This window comes from Desmodus rotundus, chromosome 3 (assembly GCF_022682495.2).
Source record: "Desmodus rotundus isolate HL8 chromosome 3, HLdesRot8A.1, whole genome shotgun sequence".
In the NCBI taxonomy this organism is placed as follows: Eukaryota; Metazoa; Chordata; class Mammalia; order Chiroptera; family Phyllostomidae; genus Desmodus; species Desmodus rotundus.
In genome coordinates this window covers 178,348,303-178,371,097 of record NC_071389.1, presented here as the reverse complement: position 1 = coordinate 178,371,097, position 22,795 = coordinate 178,348,303, and the positions used below count along the sequence as shown (strand labels likewise).

At 36.1% G+C, this 22,795-nt stretch overlaps 1 protein-coding gene and 1 pseudogene across 1 annotated transcript; one reads left to right on the top strand and one right to left on the bottom strand.

The window, feature by feature from the left end:
* Positions 1-1,495: 1,495 nt before the first annotated feature.
* LOC128780413 (NKG2-A/NKG2-B type II integral membrane protein-like) lies at positions 1,496-20,669 on the bottom strand. The gene is made up of 6 exons (XM_053919785.2): positions 20,478-20,669; positions 20,011-20,106; positions 18,814-18,847; positions 18,727-18,746; positions 18,061-18,212; positions 1,496-1,702 (listed from the first exon to the last, which is right to left on the bottom strand). Exons 1-6 carry the CDS (start codon positions 20,662-20,664, stop codon positions 1,496-1,498), a joined length of 696 nt encoding a protein of 231 aa, XP_053775760.2. The 5' UTR covers positions 20,665-20,669.
* On the top strand, positions 14,418-15,153 carry LOC128780518 (syntaxin-7 pseudogene; annotated as a pseudogene).
* Positions 20,670-22,795: the final 2,126 nt, after the last annotated feature.

The following is a 22,795-nucleotide window of genomic DNA, read 5'->3' as shown; positions in this document are numbered from 1 at the left end:
GTAACATTTGAAAGAAATAAAGGTAGTTTACCTCATAAACAATATCAGAGAAAACATTTATAATTCCAAATGATGCAAAAATAATAAAAATGGAACATCAATTGAATATAAAAATCTATTAAAAATGGAAATATTATGAAATTGGTTTAATATGTGAACAATATGATGAAAAAACTTTAAAACAAATCACATACTTAAAGATGAAATATTTAAATATTTTCTCCTAAAATACAGAAGGATACATATAGAACTTTTATTGTTTGTACTATCCAACATTGGAAATAAAACCTTAGCCTGTGGAACTTAGTCAAGAAAAACAATAATTTCACCAGGGAAAAAGAAATAAAATAACTGTTTAAATAAACTATTCAAAAGAACATGTATGTGCAATGATATAATTTAATACAAAAAATCAACATGTAAACTCAAATGCATTTCTGATTAAAGCACCAAAAGTCACTAAATAAATTTTTAGTAAGTATGCCATTTACAAAGCCACGACTATGAAATACTCATATTGATATTCCTTTTAGACTTCAATATAGGAAAATTAAAAATAGTAAAGAAATCAAAAGCAAATACATGGGAGGATAAAGCATCGTGTAGATTGGAAGAGTCAATATTGTAAAGTGACTAATCTTTACAAATTACTGAAGTTTAAGTGCAGTCCCAAACATAACCCCAAGTGTTTTTAAAAAGGCTTATTGAGGTATAATTTACAAAGCATAAAATTCATGCATTTTGAGTGTGCATATCAGTAATTTTTAGTACATTCAGAGTTTTGTAACTATCACTACTATCAAAATTTGGAAAGTGTTCAGCCCGCACAGAAGCGGTAGACTAATTAGCAGTCACTTCCTGCTCCCACGTACCCTCGGCCGTCAGCACCACTCATCCACTTTCTGCCTCTGCGGGTTTGCCTATTCTTGATATTTCATTCACACTGACTCCACAACATGTGATCTTTTAGAAAAGTTGAGTGCCACACACATAATGTTCAGCAAATAACAGCAGACACTAAAGGCAATGATATCTGTACTTTTAGATGTGTATATTATTTTTAAATAATTGTTATGGATTTTTCATCATTATTAAACAAATAATATAATTCATTTGGACTTATGCAATCATAATATTATTCCCATTTCATGAAAAATAAAGTTACCAGGCAGAATACAGACTCAAGTGTTTAAAGCTTACACCTGCAAATACATATTTTTGAAGATCCACAAGTCCTTCATGTGAGGCCACATGTGTGCAGCACAGCACAGTTGCTTTTACCATATGATAAGTCTGCTATCCTGTGATGGAGGAAATGAATAATTTTCTTATTACATTGTATGAAGGCTATCCATGAAACAATGACTAGCATTTTCCATGTAATTGTATTAGGAAAATATTTTGCAAATGGGTAATCATATTTCCAAATATTATTAGTAAGAGTTAGTTATTAAGAAATGAAGTTCTCATATTTATTATTTCTATCAACATTTCATTAAGTTTGAATATCATGCTTACAATTAAACTTAAATGAATTAATATTACACTTCTGAATTATTCTTTTATATTTCCCTTTTACATAGAACTTAAAGAAAACATACACTATGGTGAGAGTAGAACCATTTATCGACATCCATGGGTGATCACTGCTTCTACGAAAAACTCCGATCCATGACGGAGGTGATAGGAAACTCAGAAATTTCTCTCCCAAAATAAAAAAAATTTGAATAATCACTATGAAAGTTTGTATTTTTTTAAATGCAAGTAGTGTATTGTTTCATTGAATTTTTCATTTTGAGAACAAAATGAGAGTTTTCGATCCTAATCTAACACAGAGATATATTAAGATTTTTATTAAATACATATTAAAATCACTTTTCATATTGTCAAAAACTTCCAGCAATATTTGTATGTTTGATTTAAATTTAACTCTTAAACATGTATGTTTCATAGTTTCAATTTTCTCCTTAGATTGTTAAGAAAAATTCTGATTCATGTAATTTAATTGTTACCCATGTTGACAAAACTAAGATAGCACAGCTTTAAATAAGTTTCCAAAAACTCATGTAATAAATTTGATACTGTATTAAATCAATGTAGCTTTATTCTGTCAAAGATCAGGTTTTTAAAATAGGGTTTGTAATTAAGAAAATAAATCAGATAAAATCGAAAAATTTGTTTTGGGGGGCCCTGCACCGTTCTTTACCCAGATAAGCCCTGAACTGGTCTGTTTTTTTGTTGGTGGAATCCAACGGTCCAAGTGTGAGAGACTCCTTTTTCTGATACCTACAACTGTAAATTCCGGAACTAATGAAAGATACAAGACAAAGAGAACTCTGAAAGGTAGAAAACAGAGAGACAGATGTTTAGTACCACAAAAACAGGGAACAAAAGAATGACAGGTATCTTACATCCCCACCCAATAGAAGAAAGTGACTGAGACCTGATGCTTCCCACACCCCACCCAGCAACAGGAGGTGGCTGAAGGAAGCCATTCCTCCTCCCCCCTGCAGAGGGAAGCCTGCCCAGCAAGTTCAGGCAGGACTACAGGGTGATCCATCAGGACACCTTCTCACAAAAGCAAGCAGAGCAAGTGCCTCTCCTTTCCCTGAGAGAAACCAGGGTAGGTGGGTTACAGGTCGGACCAGCAAAGGGGATTTTATGAGTAAAAGTAATGGACACAGGAATTGCTGAGAGCATAAGATTCACATTCCTAATGCAAGATCTCAGATAGATGGCTTTTAAACGTTGTATTCACATAATTCTGCAGTGAAAATTAACAATTAGCAGATAAATGCAATATATATGTATAAAATGCACCAATGGCACATGGGAGTAAAAAGAGACAGGAAGAAAAATGTCTACTGTATGATTTCCTTTATATGAGGTTCAAAAACATGCAAAGAGACTCTATAATACTCAAAGTCAGCCCAGTGGGTAAGTGGTGAGTGAGGAGAAGTGGTAAGAGAATGATGCAGACACCGGCCCACAGTGTAGTGGACACTGTGGCTGAGACGAGACAAATTCATGCAGACTACCGAGTCCTGTGGAGGAAAAGGGACAGTGTGACCACTCTCTCAAGGGCTCCGACCCTTGCCTTGATGGGCTTTTATTGCTTTTCTGGGAACATTACATTGAGGATGGTCCTCATTTACTATGCACAGGTTTGCTTTAGGTGCTTACCTTTTACAGAAAACAAAAGAGAGGATGTTGCTAATTACATCAAAAAGGAAGGATATTTGCAAATTTAAAGGGAAAAGTGGTTGAACTGGTTACATTCCATACTTGGGAGGTTTAGCATAAATTTTAGGAAGTTACTTTAAAGATATGCAGTAAACCTTTGCTGCCTCAATTCAGGGTGAGGGAGCTTTAGTGAAAAGCAAGTCTCAAAGTGGCCTAGGTACAATGCAGGCCTGATTCCCCACTGGAGGACCTATCCATGGGTGTGGGTCCTGTGTGCCTGACCTCGCTTTCCACTGACCTTTCCAAGTGGGAGCTGGGCCCACGCCACGCAGAACAGTCTCCTATAAGAGAATGAATACTCAGGAGCAGGGCTGTGGAGGACTGCCAACTGCATTGTGTGATCTGATTTGTAATTTTATGGTCCTATTCCCTATGAAATCAATCTGCTCAATTATAATATTGTTAATGTTCTTGATATAACAAAATTAAATAACAATTTAGAAATCCAGCATGTATAGAGGCACAGTATTTTATGAAAAGCAAATAAAATAAAATATTATAAAGTCAAATTATGGAATAATATACTGACTTTAAATAGCTACAAATATGCACAAACTGTAGATCAATTCTACACATATAATATGGACTGAAACAAGCCTTTAATAAAGTCTATGAAATGTGATATCTCACCCTTTCTTCTTCATTATCTATACAGAGCAGGCTAGAGCTCTTAGAGGCACAGGCCATCAAACTCTCAGTCCACGTTTTCTCTTCAGTGCTGACGTAATAGCAGTTGTTGGAATATGTAAACCACTCCAGTGGACACAATCACCAGGGTATGAGGAAGAATGATTATGAATTATTATCCACTAACAACTTGAAGTTTAAAAATGAAAATTAACTTACATAATTGCACAAGTATAAACATTTATGTACATAATATATCTAAGTATCCTCACAGGCTGGTACATACAATGTAAAACACACTCACATACACACAAACAGAAGAGTAACCCACTCACCCCGTAGTTTATGTGCCCTTATAAAGCAAACACACACACACACAAATATCCACTCTATATGTGTCCGAAAGTCAATGAATGAAACCGCTTCTTAAGAAGAGTAAAATTACTTATCTCTGTCATATTATAACAGTGGGAAATTTGGGCCAATTGTCAGCAGTGGGTATGGTGACTTTAAATGAGTATTTCTTTATATTCATTTTATTCATTTATATTCATTTTTATAGTTGCATTAGAAAGAACATTCTTCTAAATCATTACTGATGAACATTTACAGCCCATTTTATAATTCATATTCCCCCCCAAAAAATCTATTATCATTTTTGCCTAACCTAAGATAGACACAAAATATAAACTGCAAATAACAGAACAATGAAAATTATGTGCCTTTCTGGATCTTTGTTATCAGGGAAGAACTGTTCTGCTCCGGTATTATAGTAGCTACAAAAATTAAAGTAATATTTTAAAAATTAACCTAAATAAATCATAATACTTTGAAATGTGGTACATTGTTTAGGATTAGAATAATCTGGAATAAAATTTATTTCACCAAGGGAAGTTACTAAAGTAATAACCATTCAGGGGGAAAAATTTTTAAAGTCTATAGGACCAAACTTCACTATCTCTTACACTATTTTGTAAACGAATCTCAGAATAAATTTGTATTTCTTAAGACGATCTTCTAGTCTTCAAAAATACATGTGTGAGTTCTGAAATCAGAATATACGTATAATGCTACAATCATTGTTATTCATGCATTTAACAGATTCAAAATAACAATTCTCCATTTAGTCTAAATGTGTACTTTAGGGAAGATTCAAGAGGCTGCAGAGGAGCTAGAAGCTCCATGCACCCACTCCCAGACCCAGATGGCCTGGGATCCTAAGGGCAGAGTAATCAACTTGAAAATCCAGCAGAGAGTGAGTGAGAACTTGAGTAAATGACTGTATAGGCGGAGAAGAGCCTGGGGAGTGCTCAGAAGTGGGCAAGAGTTTGCCCACCTGCAGGACTCCTGGGAGCAGATGGCCTGGGCTCTCCAAGCAGAGCAACGGCCACCACTGCAGCCAAACCAGCACTTTTGGCTGGGCAGAGTTGGGCGTCTGTGGATCAGCACAGAAGCCCTGAGCTGGTAACAGAGAGACAGCTGGAGAGGTCTGGCTCCAGAAGAAAGCAGTGGGAGCAGGACCGCCTAAAGCTGAAAATCTCTGGAGGGAGCAGGGACAACATCCCGCAACTGCCTAGTGCTGTAGTATAGCTGTAGGACTTTTCCCAATGCCATCCAGGAAAGATCCAGAGAGAAACTTTATCTAAAACTGTGGGAGGCCTTGACAGGCAGTGGCTAGACCTGACCATGAGTGACACTGATTTTGGGGAGGGGGAACTCAAGGAGAACAGGTTCCCAGGGCTCGGTGCTGTAGCATGGGAGCCACACAGAAAGTCTTTTAAAAGGGGAGCTAGGCGACACTCGAGATTCGGCATGGATCCGGAGCTCGCATGCACGTGGGCACAGCTGCGTGGATAACAGAAAACTCAGAAGGATAGAATCATACTGAAGGGACTGTGATTCCTGCCTGAAATGACTGGTGGGCAGGAGGCTGTTCAGAGTGGAGAGCTCCAATGGATCCTCCTGCAAGAGAGTGGCAAGCTGTGGTCTGAAGGCCACGCACAGAACGCTTCAAATTTGCTGCTGCCTGCCAGATCCCCTCCAGACAGGTGAGCCCAACCCTCACCTGCAGGATTACAGGCTCTGCAGATCAGTGAGGCTCAGGAGCATCCTGCTGGGTATATCTCAGCAGGGGAAAGAAGAAAAAGCTCTGAAAGGGCCCTTAACCAGACACTACAAGCTACCCTGTACTTTGGGCACTGATCCAGTAAACTCAGTGGAGCAGAGAGTATAGAGACAGGTGCAAAAAGGAGGTTTAGGGCACCACACAGCTGTGGCATCTGGACAGAACAGCTGCCTGCTTCAAGCAGGAAAGATCTGCCCCTTTTACACAGATTGGCCTCACAGAAAATGGTCAGAAAATTCACTAAAAGCCATACATTGTTGGAAACCATCTGGGAGAGACCAAGACATGTGGTGAGGGGATGGGGAAACACTTCTGCCATCTTTCCTGAAGAGTGAATTGAGCACCCTGTGGGTGACCCAGGGTTCCCAAGTGCTCTAGGGCACCAAAGGCCCCCAGCTGGAGACAGGTGGAGAAGGTACTGGCAGTTTCCTTGGGTCATTAAAGGAACCACTCCTGGTCCCAGAGAGGATGCAAATCCCGTGGGGCAGAATAGCAGGGCCCAGCCAAATCTGCAGGAGAAAGTCGTGGACTGTGGATTACTTGCAGCCTTGAACAGGCTGCCTAGGGTCAGACTGGGGCACCATCTCACATCACCGGGAGTGGATCCGGGAATAGAAGACAGTGGTAAACACTGGATTCTATAGCAATGAATTCCAGTGTGGTTTTCTTCATGATTTGCATTATTTTCTCTCCTGTATAGCCTTTTAGCCTTTTAACGTTCATTTCTTTTCCTTCAATTTTGTCCCTAATAGGTCACTAGATTTTATATTATAGTTTATCTCTAATCTCTTATCTTGCTCCTCCCATCCCTTACTCCATTTTACCTTCTTCCCTCTTCTTCTTATTTTTGTTTTAAATTTTATTTTCTCTCTCACAATGACTTGTTTCTATTCTGTGCTCTTACTATTGCTCCCCACCCCCAGACTCTCAAAAGCATTTTTCTTGTCATTAGTCAACTCACATTCTCTGTTCCATTCTAGAATACCCTGATTCTCTCTCCATCTTCACCTCCCTTTCCTTGTTGTTTCTGCTTATACTGGTGGTGGTTGTATTTCTTCAATTTTATTTCTAGATCTTCACTAGTTTTGCATTTCAAAACTCAAATTTTATGATTCCCTTCTCATGCTCCATTTTGCCCTTATCCATCCCTTCTTTTTCATTTTAAATTTAAATCTTTCCCTGTCTTGGCCCAATTTTCATTCCTCACTCTTAGTATTCCTTCTCGTTCTATCCTCTCAAAATGTCCTTTTCCCTTTCCTCTGGAGGTCTCTTAAGCTTCTCTTTCTTTTCCCCCTATTATTCCCATCCAGCTTATACTTTTCTTTGTTCATTGTTGTTGATATTGCTGTGTTGGATCTATTTCTCTAAGTTGGTTTTTATTTTTTCTTCTTTTTTTACTATGTATTTTTTAAATTTTTGTTTAAACTTAACACTATATACTTCCCTTCTTTTACTCCATTCCACATTTCCCTTCATTTTTATTTATGATATAAGTTTTAATTTCTGTCTCTCTTTGCCTCGTTTCTATTCCCTACCCGTATTATTTCTCCTGCAGCTACCCTCTCAAAATCATTTTCCTTTCTGCTAGTCAACTCATTTTCATTTTTTCTTTTAATAGTCTTAATCTCTTCACACCTTTATTAACAATGGTTTATTAGCTGTTGATAGTGTGTTTGTGGGTGGGGGTAATTTTTGTAGGTGTGTGTTTGTTAGCTTGACTTTTTGGTTTTGTTTTGACAGCTCCTGTACAATAACATACAAGATGTGGTGGGTGGTGTGACTCTCAGTCAGCTAGCTAGAGGGACAAACACATCCGCTGTTGGGTCAAAGAATGAACCAACAATAACAAAAACCCAATTACAACCAGAGAACCCACATAAACAACATAAAGGGCATTCCAAGAGCATAAAGTTCAGATGATCAAGGAGATTGCACTACTGAGTCTCACAGGTCCCCTACCACAGAAGATCTCTCCACAAAGACAGAAAGACAAAGCAGATCTGTCTAAGAAGCAGAAACAAATGAGAAAAGTCACCTAAATGGGGGAGACAAAGAAACAAACCCCAATGGAAAAGGAAGGAGGAATCCCCAGAAACAGTCCTAAATGAAATTATTTCATGCATACTATCAGACATTGCATTCAAAATAATGGTTACAAAGTTGCTCAATGAGCTCAGTGAGAACTCCAAGGAACTCCAAAGAAGCTATAAGGAACTTACTGCTAACTACACAAGCATGAAAAAGCACATAGAAACTATCAACTGGGCTAAGAAGAAACAAAGAATGCAATATAAAATGAAGAAGACAGTAGACAGAATTAAAAGCAGGCTAGACGAAGCAAAGGATCGAATCAGTGAGCTGGAGGACAAGGTAGAAAAAAATTCCCAGACAGAGCAACAAAATGAAAAAGACTTAAAAAAGATGAAGAGGGTTTAAGGGAGCTGCAGGATAACATGAAACAATAATATTTGTATCATAGAGATACCAGAAGGAGAAGAAGTGCTAGGGATAGAAAACCTGTTTGAAAAGTTATTACAGAAAATTTCCCTAACTTAATGAGAAAAAGTCATGCAATTCCTTACTGCACAGAGGGTCCCAACAAGATGAACCAAAAGAGGCCCACTCCAAGACACTTTGTAATTAAAATGGCAAAATTCAAAGACAAACAGAGAATCTTAAAAGCAGCAAGGTAGAAATAGGAAGTAACCTATAAGGGAGATCCAATAAGGCTATCAGCTGATTTCTCATCAGATACACTACAAGCCAGAAGGGAATGGCAATAAATATTCCAATTAATAAAAAGCAAGACTACTCAACCCAACAAGGCTCATATTTAAAATGGAGGACAAAATAAGGACTTTCCCAGACAAGAAAAAAAGTCTAAAATATTATACCTCCACCAAACCAGCATAGTAAGATATGCTAAAGGGATTACTTAAAGAGATGAAGAAAAAGAAAAAGAGAGAGAAGAACACAGTACAAAGGGGGGGAAAGGTAATTAATAAGTATCTATCAATAATAACAAATGTAAATGAATTAAAGTCTCCAATCAAAATACATAGGGTAGCTAAATGGGTAAGAAAACATGACCCACACATATGCTGTCTAAAAGAGACCCACCTCAGAGCAAAAGATCTATACAGACTGAGGGCAAAGGGATGGAAAAAATATTCCAAACAAGTGAACAGGGAAAAAGAAAAAGCTGGGTTAGCAATATTTACATCAGACACAATAAATATGAAAACAAAAGACCATGAAGAGAGACAAAGAAGGACACTTCATAATCTTAAGGGAATAATCCATCAAGAAGACATAACCCTTGTTAACATATATGCCCCCAACATAGGAGTACCATAGTATGTAAGGAAAATCTTGGAGGACTTCAAGAAAGACAGTGACAGCCAGATAGTAGGAGATTTTAACACCTCACTATCAACAATGGATAGATCTTCCAAGCAAAGAATCAACAAGAATATTGTGTCATTGAACAACACTCTAGATCAAATGTATTTATGTGATATGTACAGAACCTTTAATCCCAAAGAAGCAAAAATACACATTCTTTTCAAATGCACATGGAACATTCTCAAAGATACACCACATAGTAGGACACAAAACAAGTCTCAATAAACTCAAGAAAATAAAGATTATATCAAGCACCTTCTTGAGTCACAGTGGCTTGAAACTAGAAACCCACCTCAAGGAAAAAGATCAAAAACATAAATTCATGGAGACTGAATAATATGCTATTAAATAATGAATGGGTTAACAATGAGATCAAGGAAGAAACCAAAAAGTTTCTGAAAACAAATGAAAATGAACATACCACAGTCTAAAACCTATGGGACACAGTGAAGGCAATAGTGAGAGGGGAGTTCATAGCAATACAGGTCTACCTGAAAAAGACAGAAACATTTCAAATAAACAACTTAACCCTACATCTACAAGAACTGGAGGAATAACAACAAAGAAAGTCCAGAGTTAGTAGAAGGAAGGAAATAACAAAGAACAGAGCAGAATTAAATGACATTGAGACTAAAAGAGTAATTCAAAGGATCAATAAATCCAGGAGCAGATTCTTTGAAAAGATAAACAAAATCAAAAAGTCTTTAAGCAGACTCATCAAGAAAAAAAGAGAGAGGACTGAAATAAATAAAATCATAAACAAAAGATGAGAAATTACAACCAACACTACAGAATTATAAAGGACTGTAAGAAATTACTATGAACAACTATATTCCAAGAAATTTGACAACCTGGGAAAAATAGACAAATTTCTAGAAATATATAATCTTCCAAAACTGAATCAAGAAGAAGTAGAAAGCCTGAATAGACCAATAACAATTAATGAAATTGAAGCATTAATCAAAAAACTCCTGGCACACAAAATCCCTAGATTGGATGGCTTCACAGGCAAATTTAACAAACATTTAGGGAAGAGCTAACTCCTATCTTTCTCAGACTACTCCAAAGAATTTAAGGAAAAGGATGACCCCCAAACTCTTTTTATGAGGTCGGTATTGTCCTAACTCCAGAGCCAGGGAAAGAAACAACAAAGATAGAAAACTACAGGCCAATATTGCTGATGAACATTAATGCTAAAATCCTCAAAAAGTACTGGCAATCCAGATCCAGCAATACATTAAAAATATACACACCATGATCAAGTGGGATTTATCCCTGTGATGCGAAGATAGCATAATATTTACAAATCGATAAATGTGATATACCACATAAACGAAATGAAAGACAAAAATCACAGTATCACACCAACAGATGCTGAAAAAGTATTCATAAACACAGCAACCATTTATGATTAAAAAATAACACAGCAAAGTGGGGGTAGAATGAGCATACCTCAACATAATAAAGGTCATATACGAGAAATCTACAGCCAAAATCATACTGAACAGGCAAAAATGAAAAGCTTTCCCACTGAGATCAGGAACAAGATAAGGGTGTCTGCTTTCACCACTTTTATTCAACATTGTATTGGAAGTTTTAGGCACAGCAATCAGATGAGAGAGAGAAATAAAAGGCATCTGAATTGGAAAGGAGGAAGTAAAATTGTCATTGTCTGCAGATAAAATGATAGTGTACATAGAAAAACCCTAAAGGCTCCACAAAACAAACAAAAATACTGCTTGACCTAATAAGTGTCTTTGAAAATATAGTAGGATACAAAGTCAATATCAGAAATTGAAGGCATTTTTGTATACCAACAATGAAATATCAGAAACAAAAGCTAGGAAAAAATCCCATTTGTTATAGCAACAAGAACAATAAAGTACCTAGCAATGAACTTAACCAAGGAGGTAAAAAAATCTGTACACAGAAAACTATAGAACTCTGAAGAAAGTAATTAAGGAAGACACAAATAAATGGAAGCAAATACCATATTCATGGATTGGAAGAATTAACATCCTCAATATGTCTATACCACCCAAATTAATTTATAGATTGAACTCAATCCCTATTAAAATACCAATGACATATTTCACAGATATAGAACAAACATTTCAGAAATTTGTACAGAACCATAAGTTACCTGAATAACATCAGCAATTTTAAGGACAGCAAAGTAGGAGGGATCACAGTACCCGATATCAAACTATATTACAAAGCATCTGAAAACAGTCTGCAACTGGCCTAAGAACAGACACATAGGTCAATGGAAATAAATAAAGAGTGCAGAAATAAACCCATGTCTCTATGGTCAATTAATACTTCACAAAGGGAGCATAAAATGGAGTAAAAATAGCATCTTAAATAAACAGTGTTGGGAGATCTGGACAGCTACAGACAAAAAAAATGAAAGTCGACCACCAACTTACGCAAAAATAAACTCAAGATGGATAAAAGACTTAAATATAAGTCGTGACAACATAAAAATCCTAGAGGAGAACATAGGCAGAAAAATCTCAGATACTCCACACAGCAATATTTTCACCAATATGTCCCCTAGAGCAAGGGACATAAAGGAAAGAATAAACAAATGGGATTTCTTCAAGATAAACAAATTCTGCATGACTAAAGAAAACGTCAGCAAAATGAAAGGGAACAAACCATATGGGAAAAAATATTTTTCAATGATACCTAAGACAAGGGTTTGATTTCCAAAATATATAAAGAACTCTCATGACTCCACACCAGAAAGACCACCAATACAATTAAAAAATGAGCAATGTACCTGAACAGACACTTCTCCAAAAAGGACATACAGAGGGCCCAGACACATATGAAAGGATGCTCAGCATCACCAGCCATCAGAGAGATGAAAATTAAAGTCACAAGGAGATACCACTTCACACCGGTGAGAGTGGCCATCATAAACAAATCAACAAACAAGTGTTGGAGAGGATGTGGAGATAAGGGAACCCTCATGCACTGTTGGTGGGAATGCAGACAGGTGCAGCCACTGTGGAAAACAATGTGGAATTTCCTCAAAAAAGTAAAAATGGAACTGCATTTTGATCCAGTGATACCATTGCTGAGACAATACACTAAGAATCCCGAAACACCATTTCAAAAGAACCTATCCACCCAATGTTCACAGAAGTGGTATTTACAATAGCGACCTGCTGGAAACTGACTAAGTGTCCATCAGTAAGCCAGTGGATCAAAAAACTGTGGTACATTTACACAATGGAATACTGCAGCAGAAAGGAAGAAGGAACTCCTACACTTTGCAAAAGCTTGGAGGAAGTGGAGAGTATTATGCTAAGTGAAATAAGCCAGCCAGTGAGAGACAAATACCATGTGATCTCACCTATAAGTGGAACCTAATCAACAAAATAAACAAGGAAGCAAAATGCAACCAGAGACATTGAAATAAAGAACAAACTGACAGTAGCCAGAGGGAAGGAGGGAGGGGATAAAACGGGGGAGAAGAGGGAAGGGTTTTCAGCAACCTGTATAAAGGACACAAAAACAAAGCCAAGGGCGGTAAGTTCAAGGATGGAAGCTGGGATGGCTGGAGTTGGGGAGAGTGATGGGGGGGGAGGGAAATGGAGACAACTGTACTTGAACAACAATTAAAATTTTTTAAAAAGTCCAAATCTGAAAGCCATCCCTGAGGAGGTAGCCCTGGGTGTCATATGCGTCTTCCTCTTGGTAATCTTCTTTAATTAACCCTTTGGTCATTTTGTAATTTTTTCTACCCCTCTCTGGAGGCTATCCCCAACAAATAGTTAATAATTCCTTAAATCTACCCTGGGTTCTCTCTCCTGATTCGACTGCCTTACACACCTTGTTATTCTGATATGTTCAGTCCTCATTTTCAACATTCAAAGACTGGGGAAAATTATATTGAAAATGTGTCTAATAATTATTCATGTTATGCTAGACTTAGAAATAACAATACTTAATATTATAATTCATAATTTATACTCGATATCTTTTAATAAATAACAGAATATTTAAAAATGTTTAATATGTACCTGGATATATATTTTTAAAGATTAATATAAATACAGATATGAAAACAATTTTACAACACCAAGGATGAAGCCTCAGATGAAGTATAAACTTTAAGTGACTACAATGTGTCAGTACAGACTCATGCTCAGTAACAAATATCCCACTCTAGTGAGTGATGCTAATAATGGGGATGCTCTGCATGCAGGGGACATGGGAAACATGGGAAATTCAGTACCTTCCTCTTATGTTTGTGGTGAAACTAAACCTGTACTCAAAATAATTTATTAATAATCAGTTTTACAAAAACAATTCTTGAAGAAATTAGAAATGTGTTCTTTAGGGATGGTGAGAGTAACATTATACAAAATTTGTGTAAGCTAATGTGCCTGGTGCTTACAAACATATGGTTTCTTTTCTAAACAGGAGTCAGAATAGAACTTGTGGTTGTAGAAATCCCCAAATGCGCAATTCTTGTCCAACTCTGAAGTTTTTGAAAATCTGAAATGCAGAGATAAGATATAATTAATCTGGAGATATATAATTTAATATGTTAATAAATAAACAAAATATTTACAATAATATTTGCAACTAAATCTGAATATTTCTTAAAACTTTTCGACAAAAACACTTACATATTTCTTCATATACTTGTTCACACACTGCTTTTTATCTCTAAGATTAACTCCTGATTTGAAAGCATGAGGGAATAAAATATGTGAGTTCTAAAGAAACTTACAGTTTGGAAGAGACAGTTGTGCCAGTTGTCCACACCCAAGAATTACTATTATTTCTCTGGAACAGTCCAATCCATGGATTTATTTCAAAAATCTCACAAAAATTCTATGAGAAAACAAATTTTATGAGAAATTCAGTAAAAGCTGGTATCCTAATTTGTATTTACAAAAACAAACAAAGTTGGCTCCCAGTTGGAGGAAGAGGTGAGGGCTAAGGAAACTGCACAGCCCACCAACATCTGATGAGGTTAGTGAATAAGCAATTAATCATGTCCGGCACTTCAGGAGTTGTTGGTGACCCCACCCAACCAGCCCAGCAAATCCAACATCCAAAGATCACATGACCTTGTGTGGAAATGTAAACGACTCTGAATCAACATGGAACAGCTCAAGAAGCACCCGAGTTCAGGCAACAGCTGCAGCACAAGCAACAATATTCTAAACAATGGGCTGAAGAACCAGAGGAGTCCATGGAACAGTTTGATCTCTTCCCCCCACCCTCAGTGAACAGCATGACAGGAAAATACAGGTTATTTCTTAGTGGCTGAATTCACAACATCACTGACCAACTCTCCAAATGCGAGCAGCTGAGAAAGAGTGTTTTGCATGAGTGGGGAGCCAGTGCCAGAGCATCTGGTGGAATTGCTGAGGAGACTCAACAGAAAGGACTCCTGTGTTCTGGAAAAGCTGAACTCACCCTCAAGGTCAGGTGCAGGATGAGGGAATTACAAGGGATGCCCTCATCTTATTCAGGAGAGAGACTTCTGTTAGGCAACTTGAAGCCCATATTATGGATATTAATGAACTTTTTAAAGACCTGGGAATGCTAATTCATGAGCAAAGAGGTGTGATCACATTGAAGCCAAGGTTGGAACTGCAGGGGTGCATGTCCAACAAGCCAACCAGCAGACGTCAAGGGCAGCAGAATGTCAGGAGAAGAACCCTGCATGTGGCTGTGAGATGCACAAGACTTCAAAGAAAGATACAAATCTACAGCTGTGCTAGCTTGGGAGAATAAAACAAAAGTCTAATCCTTTTTATGTTATTTTATTTATATTTTTAAATATTCCATTTATTTATTTTTAGAGAGAGAGGAATAGAGGGAGAAAGAAAGGGAGACATCAATTGGTTGCCTTTCCTATGCTGAATCCTGGACCAATCCTGCAACAGCACAGGCACGTGCCCTGACTGGGAATCGAACCCGTGACATTTCCCGTTACAGAACAATGCCCAACCAATGGATCCACACCAGTCAGGGCAACCTTTATATTTTAAACAACTGCATTATAATTATTTTTCCTCTGGATTTTTATTTGTACATTGAGAATTTGAATGCAGGTTTTGTTAGTATTAAACAATGAGAAAGATATTGGACAGTAATAAATTGCCCTTAGAAAAATGTGACATTGATATTTTCAGGGAACTGCTTTTGAAGAGCAATTTTAAAAAAATGGTTTTGTTCTTACAGTTCACATTCAATCTTGTTTTGGACCTGTGTATACCTTGAGAGGTGACCACCCCCCAACTGACCTGGCACCCATCAAACACCACACATATTTGTTAGAATGGTGTTGACTATATTCTCCATGTGCGTTGTTGTGGCTGTTTTCAGAACTGGCAATTTAAAAAATAAACTTTTTGATAAATTTTCAAAATGCACAAGCTTTTCAGCTGCTCTTAATTTTCATACGTAGGTAATCATTTTTACTATTCTTTATTTTAAAAAATAGATGTATGCCAATTAACTCACTTTCCTTTTTAAATCAATGTTATTGTTTGTCACTTTATTTTTATTGATTTGGGAGAAAAGGAAAGAGCAATCAGTTAGTAGGCGCACTTAGTTTGGCATTCCTCCTTGGTAGCTTCTTGTGTGTGCATGACGGGGCATCCACCAGCAACCTGCGTGTATTTGGACAATGCTCTAACCAACAGACCTACCTGGACTGGGCCTATATCAATGTTGTTGGGGTTTTTTTTAATATTTTATTGTTGTTCAATTAGAGTTGTCTGCATTTCTCCCCAACCACTCCCCCCTAGATCAGCCAAATCAATGTTGTTTTAAAGTTGTAATCTGAATACAGAAAGAGAATTATATAGGTTATAGTTTGAATTTTATAGTATTTTTATATAGCAGTTTGTAAAAGACAATGTTTTAAATGGCAAGCTATGACACTTTAAATGAGATCAAATAAAATATTAAGTAACCTCTAGAACTTTAACAGTAAAACCGACATCAGTGTAATTATTGCCTGAGAATAAAGACAGAGACAGAAAAAGAGCAACAAATAATTTTGAGAGACACTGAATGATCATCTTCTTAAATTTTATGTTAAAATATATAGACCCATGTGTATAAAGTTGTTTATGTAGAAATGATCATCTGCTGTAAATTATGCTGCATCAACTAGGCAATGACGTAGAAAAGTGTAAACTTCACTTCTACCTCACAGCATCACAAACACTGCATCACAAAATATAAATTCTTAAAGTATCACAAACCTAAATGGAAAAGTCCATCAATAAATAAAAAAGATAAACTATAAAGAGTAATGCAGTAGATTATCTTCATGAACTTTGACTAACTTGTGAAATATGTCCAACATCATCACCAACACCCAAAACGAGATATTGGGCTATGTAACTTTGACAAGTCCACATCATTAAAAGACTCCAATATGAGAAGAAAAGTGTAATCAACAGTAAAGAAAGCCATTTGCATCTTACAAATTCAGACAGAGTCATATCCAAAACATAAGCACTTCTAAGAAGGAAAATTACAGGTAACAGACAGGAGAAATGGGCAAGAGACATGAACGGGCACTTCTCACTCTCACAATACAGAAGTTCACAGTGAATTGTGCTCTGAATGATGTGTTCCATTGATCGGTACAAGGAAAATGCCTATTAATGTCATAGTGATGCTTTTATATAATGATCAGAACTGATGGCATTAAAATTCCTGACAGTACTGAGTTTTGGATCATGAAACGATTGGATATAATATGTATTTACACAACAAACTAGAAAGTGTAGGGATAATTTCCATACACATGTATTTCTGACCCTGCAATTTCAATCTGGTGCAAAAAAGCAATACGTTTTAATTATACATATATAGCATTAGAACAACTATATTTATAAATTATTATATTATTAAAACATAACATTCATAGTATTTATACTATAACATTTATAGTATATCAATTTATGTTATGTGTATTATTGTATATAAATTATTTTAAATATGGTATATTATCTGGAAAAAAGACATACACAAGGATTTTTATTAAATAATTATTCTTAACAACCACATATTAAAAACATCTCTATTCTGAGTAGAATAGATTAAACAATGCCAGGTATATACGATATAGCAGTGAAGATAAACACACTTCAGGTACATTCAATAATGTGGAATAATTGAAAAAATATCATGAGGGAGTTAATCAAGACACATAAAATGCATAATGATGATTCCCATTATATAAAGTTCAAAATTAAGCAAAGATAATCTGTGATATAAAACATCAGAGCAGTGGTTGAGTGAGGAGGGAGGAGACGCTATGAGAGAGAGCACAGGAGCGGGCTGGCAACATCTTTCATGATGCAATTTCAGTTCGCAACACGCACAATCACATCTATAGTTACCGAGAGGCCTGGTAAAATTATATAGCAAAGTTTAGGAAAAAAAGCCCTTAGAGCAGCATGATTGTCTATGAAAAGCAATAACTGGAAATTATCAAATGCCTATTAATGGCATAAAATATAAATAAAATATTATAGAGTCAAATAATAAAATATTAACAATCTTACAATAAATTATGGATATACACATAAATATGAATGAATTCTATTGAAATATAAAATAAAGTACTCTTTTAAATGAGATGTTGGAAACATTAAAAATCTTACCATTTCTTCTTCATCATCTATGTAGAGCAGGTTAGAGCTCTTAAAAGCACAGGCTGTCAAACTCTCATTCCACGTTTTGTGTTCAGTGCTGATATAATAGCAGTTGTTGGAATACATTAACCACTCTGGTGGACATCGACCACAATGATATGCTGACGAAAGATGGTGTATTGAGGAAAGGACAATATGAATTTCAAAATGAAAATTAATTTCAGTATTTGTATGGTTATAGAAAATTAGTGCATAGCATATGTACACACCCTCACAGACTGGAATATATAAAGCATAATACACTCATACACACTCACACACACTCACAGGGAAGGGCCAGCCCCTCACTCCCTAGTTTATGTGCCCATATTAAGCAAACACACACACAAAAAATATCAACTTTCCATATGTCCTGAATGTCAATGAATGTCACCACATTTTTAGAACACCAAAATTATCTTTCAACTAATTGGCAACAGCGAGTATGATGAATTTAAATGAATATTTCTCAATATTTTTGCATAAGAAATACACTCTTCTATACTCATTATTTATGACATGTATTGCCTGATATTATAATTTATGTTCCCTTCCTCCCAAAAAAACCCTATAAATATTGACTATGTTAGAGACAATAGAGACTATTGATATCAAACATAGAAAATAATTATGTACCTTTTTGGACCCCTGTTGTCTGGGTCCCTGCATTGTTCCCTGTGGGTTTCCCTGTTACAATAATATATAATTTATATTATATACAAGAAAGAAGAATTATTCTGCACCAGTGTTACATTAGCTAGAAAAAGAAGTAATTATTATAAAAATTAATATTGGTGTACATATATCATAATATTTTTGTTTCTTACTTTGAAATGTGGTATATTGTCTAGGATTAATATAGTCTGGAATAAACTTTACTTTACCAAGAAAAATTAATGAAGCTATGATAATTTGGGAGAAAATATTTAAAAAGCCTTGAGAACCAAACTTCACCAATGCTTACACTATTTGGATTAATCAATATGAAGAATTTATTTGTATTTCTCAGTAAGGTGTCCCAAAGCATGCCTTGAATTACAACACAAGAATATATAGGGATATACGGGATATATAAGTATATATATATAAACTACTTTTTAAAATTTTTTATTTATTATTTATTTATTTATTGTTGTTCAAGTACAATTGTCTCTATTTTCACCCCACCTCAGCCCCTCACCCCACCCATCCCCACCTCCCACACTCAAATGTACTCCCTTTGACTTTGCCAAGTGTCCTTTATGCATGTTCCTTGATGAACCCTCTTCTATTTTCCCTCATTATCCCCTTCCCCTTCCTGTCTGGTTACTGTAAGTTTGTTCTTCAGTGAAATCTTTCTGGTTGTTTTTTGACTGCTTGTTTGTTTTGTCCATTAGATCCACTTACAGGTGAGATCATACAGTATTTGTCTTTCATGTCCTGGCTTACCTGGCTTAGCATAATGTTCTCTATATCTACTCATGCTGTCACAAAGGGCAGGAGCTCCTTCTTTCTTTCTGCTGCGTAGTATTCCATCGTGTAAATGTACCATAGTTGTTTTATCCACTCATTTAATGGAGGGCATTTAGGCTGCTTCCAGCACTTGGCTATTGTAAATTGTGCTGCTATGAATATTTGGGAAAATATATTTGCCAATGACACCTCAGACAAAGGTTTGATCTCCAAAGTATATAAAGAACTCACACGACTCCACTCCAGGATGACACACAACCCAGTTAAAAAATGGGCAATGGACTTAAATAAACTCCTTTTGTAATTAATGTAGGTATTTACACCTTGGACAAATTCAGAATAACGTTTTGCACTTAGTCTAAAAGCATACTTTAAAATGAGAGTTCTATTCCATATTATGAGGTGTTTGGAGGCACTGATGAATACAAAAGTGAAGAGTTTCATATAATCTTACAATAATCTACTTACCATAAAGAACAGCTGTCGTTATCACAGCGCACATCAGGACAAGGCAGATGACCCCTAGGATCCCAGCAATGAGCTTCTCTGGAGGTGGCAGGGATGCTGCAGGGAGGGAAATGGAAACACTGAGAAAGGAAGGATGGAGATAATTGTTTGGACAGTTTACACACAGAGAATCATATCCATAAACTTGGACCCCAAAACCATATCTACCACTGTAATCTTCCTCTCAGAATGTATCAATGCATTTTCACTAAGTATAATGCTGTACAAGTTGCTGGTCAAAGACTACAACTTACAACAATGTCTGAATAAATTTAGTCCTCAGCTTTCATATTAACATACCACATTCCAACCTCAAGTTCTGATCCTTAAGATGAAAAATATGTAAACTTATCCCCTACTCCTTCCCCCACGTCTGCACCCAGCTGCACATACTAGAACAGTTATGCTGTGTCTGTTGAATGTGTTACCTCTGCAGTGGTCATTCTCGTCACTCCCTCGAAGATCCTGAGAAGCAGTTTGAAGATTCAATTCTGCATAGGTGAGTCCCTGCTCAGTTCCTGGAATGGAGCCTTTAGTGCCCTTAGGTTTCGTGTGCTGTCTCTTTGTGTCCTTAACCAGATTCAGTTCTGCATAGGTTACTCTTTGGTCACTCATCTCTGCAGCTGAGCGGTGGCCCAGACTGTGCTCTGCAATATGTGCGCTTACAAATAAACGTCACATGCCCTGAAGACATCCCTCACAGTGACACTGGGCGGGGTAGAGGGGGAGTCTCGGGCTCATTTCCCAGTTCAGAATCTGATGTTCTGCTTATAGGTTTCTTAGATCTTTATACAAGTGCCTCATGGTAGATAAAGTATTTAAGATATTCTAAATTGGACAATATATTATTTGTTAGAGCAATAAGAAGCCATATGTTAGTTATAAATGAAGTAATTTCATAAATAATAACATCTTAATTTATTTAAAGTCAGATTCCTCAGAAATATTTTAACACCATTAAATAATAGTATTGAAAATAAAATGCTATGTTAGAAAAAAGAGACAATATTTATGATAAACTTGAAGTTGAATAATGATTAAAGACCGAGTTCCCTCAAGATGGGGCACTAAACATGTTGGCATATCTAGTAATTTTCTGAACCTAATTTTTATTTAGTGACATACATTTATTCATTAGAGAGAATGAGTTGTTATCAAATGATCTTTTATTTTGAATGATAAATTATTACAAATAAAAATGTTTCATTTGTTAAAAATCTCTGTCATGCTACACTTATTCAATACCTAAACAATATTGACAAAAAACAACAACAGTGAAATTTTCAAAATACTTACATTACACAAGAAATTAGCAATTGAGATAAGGGCAAAGTTATACAAGCATAAAATGTGAAATAAGTGTGTGTAGATCCTTTATATTAGAACATTGTTGTTCCCAACTTCCAGACAGTTCCCATGCATGTTAAACTCAGGGCACTTTCAGCTGTGTGAGTCATAGTAATGGATCAGGTGGTGTAACTTAATAATTCAATCAATGGGGTCTCTGTCCAGTGAGTTCTAGAATTAATTCTGGCTTTGGAATTTGCAATGTATGTATGACCTTTCAAAGCTACTTAGTGTCTAGCAACTTGGTTTACTAATATAAAATGGGAATAAAACATGTAGACATAATACATGTAAAACATTTAATATTTCACCTTTTTTAATCTCTCCATATTTTAGTAATCCTAATATAATTTCAACACATTTTTTATGTTATTTCTGATTCATACCAGTTGAATGCTGTAGCTTAATTCATTAGGCAATGTGTCTAACAGTGTGGTATATTTCTTAGCAATGGTAGCTCAATTTTTAAATCATCTTTTGAATGTTTATAATTAAGCTTCAATTAGACTTTTATGAGAGTACTTCATCCTGATTTTTACTGAAAGCCAACTACATTTATTTAATCTAATTAAGTGTATAAAATATAGTTAGTGTTATATTTTAAAATCTCTTTTTAGTGGTTCAGCTACATATAAAATAATATATAATTATATCTATATATTGACTACATAATAAAAAAGCTATTCTTTTCATAATTCTTATAGGATTTTTACTTTATACTGTTTTGATTAACACACTCAATTATTCTTGTGTGTATACACTTGGGTAATTGTCCACAGGCAAGAATTTGAATAGTTCAAGATATCCTCCAACATATTCCATATTTTATTCCTGTTTTTACTCTAATTATTTAAATTGAATACCAATGTTCTCTTTGATGTGACTGTATATTAATTGTACCTCACTTGTATCGCATCTTGCAGTGTAACCCCCCCCCCACATGAGATGGGCTGAGAGAGAGACAGGAGAGTGGAGACACGTACATACCTCTGGAAGCCAGAGAGCCCTGCATCCTCTAGTGGGAGACCAGCCAACTCTCGTAAACAAACAATCTCTGTGGTCTTTCAGACTGGCCTGTGAAGGCTCAGAGTGAGGCATGAGTGGAAAAAGCAGATTTCTCATTAATGTGTCACTTAAGGTTTGAACAGGAAATTGTCACATGTGGGCTATTTTGAAGACTGTGTATCTCATCACACACCTCCAGAACCTAGGAGACTTTGGCTGGTAGTGTGTCATTCAGTTTGTCCTTTGGCAAAAGTACCTGGAAATTGTCTTCTTAATCTACAAGGTATTAGGGGGCAAAAGGCTGGACGACTCATGCTGTGAACTTACTTCCTTCTTCATCACAGACACTTAGGCCTTGTTAAGAATATCTTGTCTGTTTAAATTCTACTCCTAC

Coding starts and splice junctions, on each gene's coding strand:
- LOC128780413 (XM_053919785.2), bottom strand. CDS start 20,664: ATGAGTGACCAAAGAGTAACCTATGCAGAACTGAATCTGGTTAAGGAC. Junction 18,213..18,726: donor GACAACAGGGGTCCAAAAAG/GTACATAATTAT, acceptor ATCTTTCGTCAG/CATATCATTGTGGTCGATGT. Junction 1,703..18,060: donor TAGATGATGAAGAAGAAATG/GTAAGATTTTTA, acceptor ATTTTGGGAGAG/AAATTTCTGAGTTTCCTATC.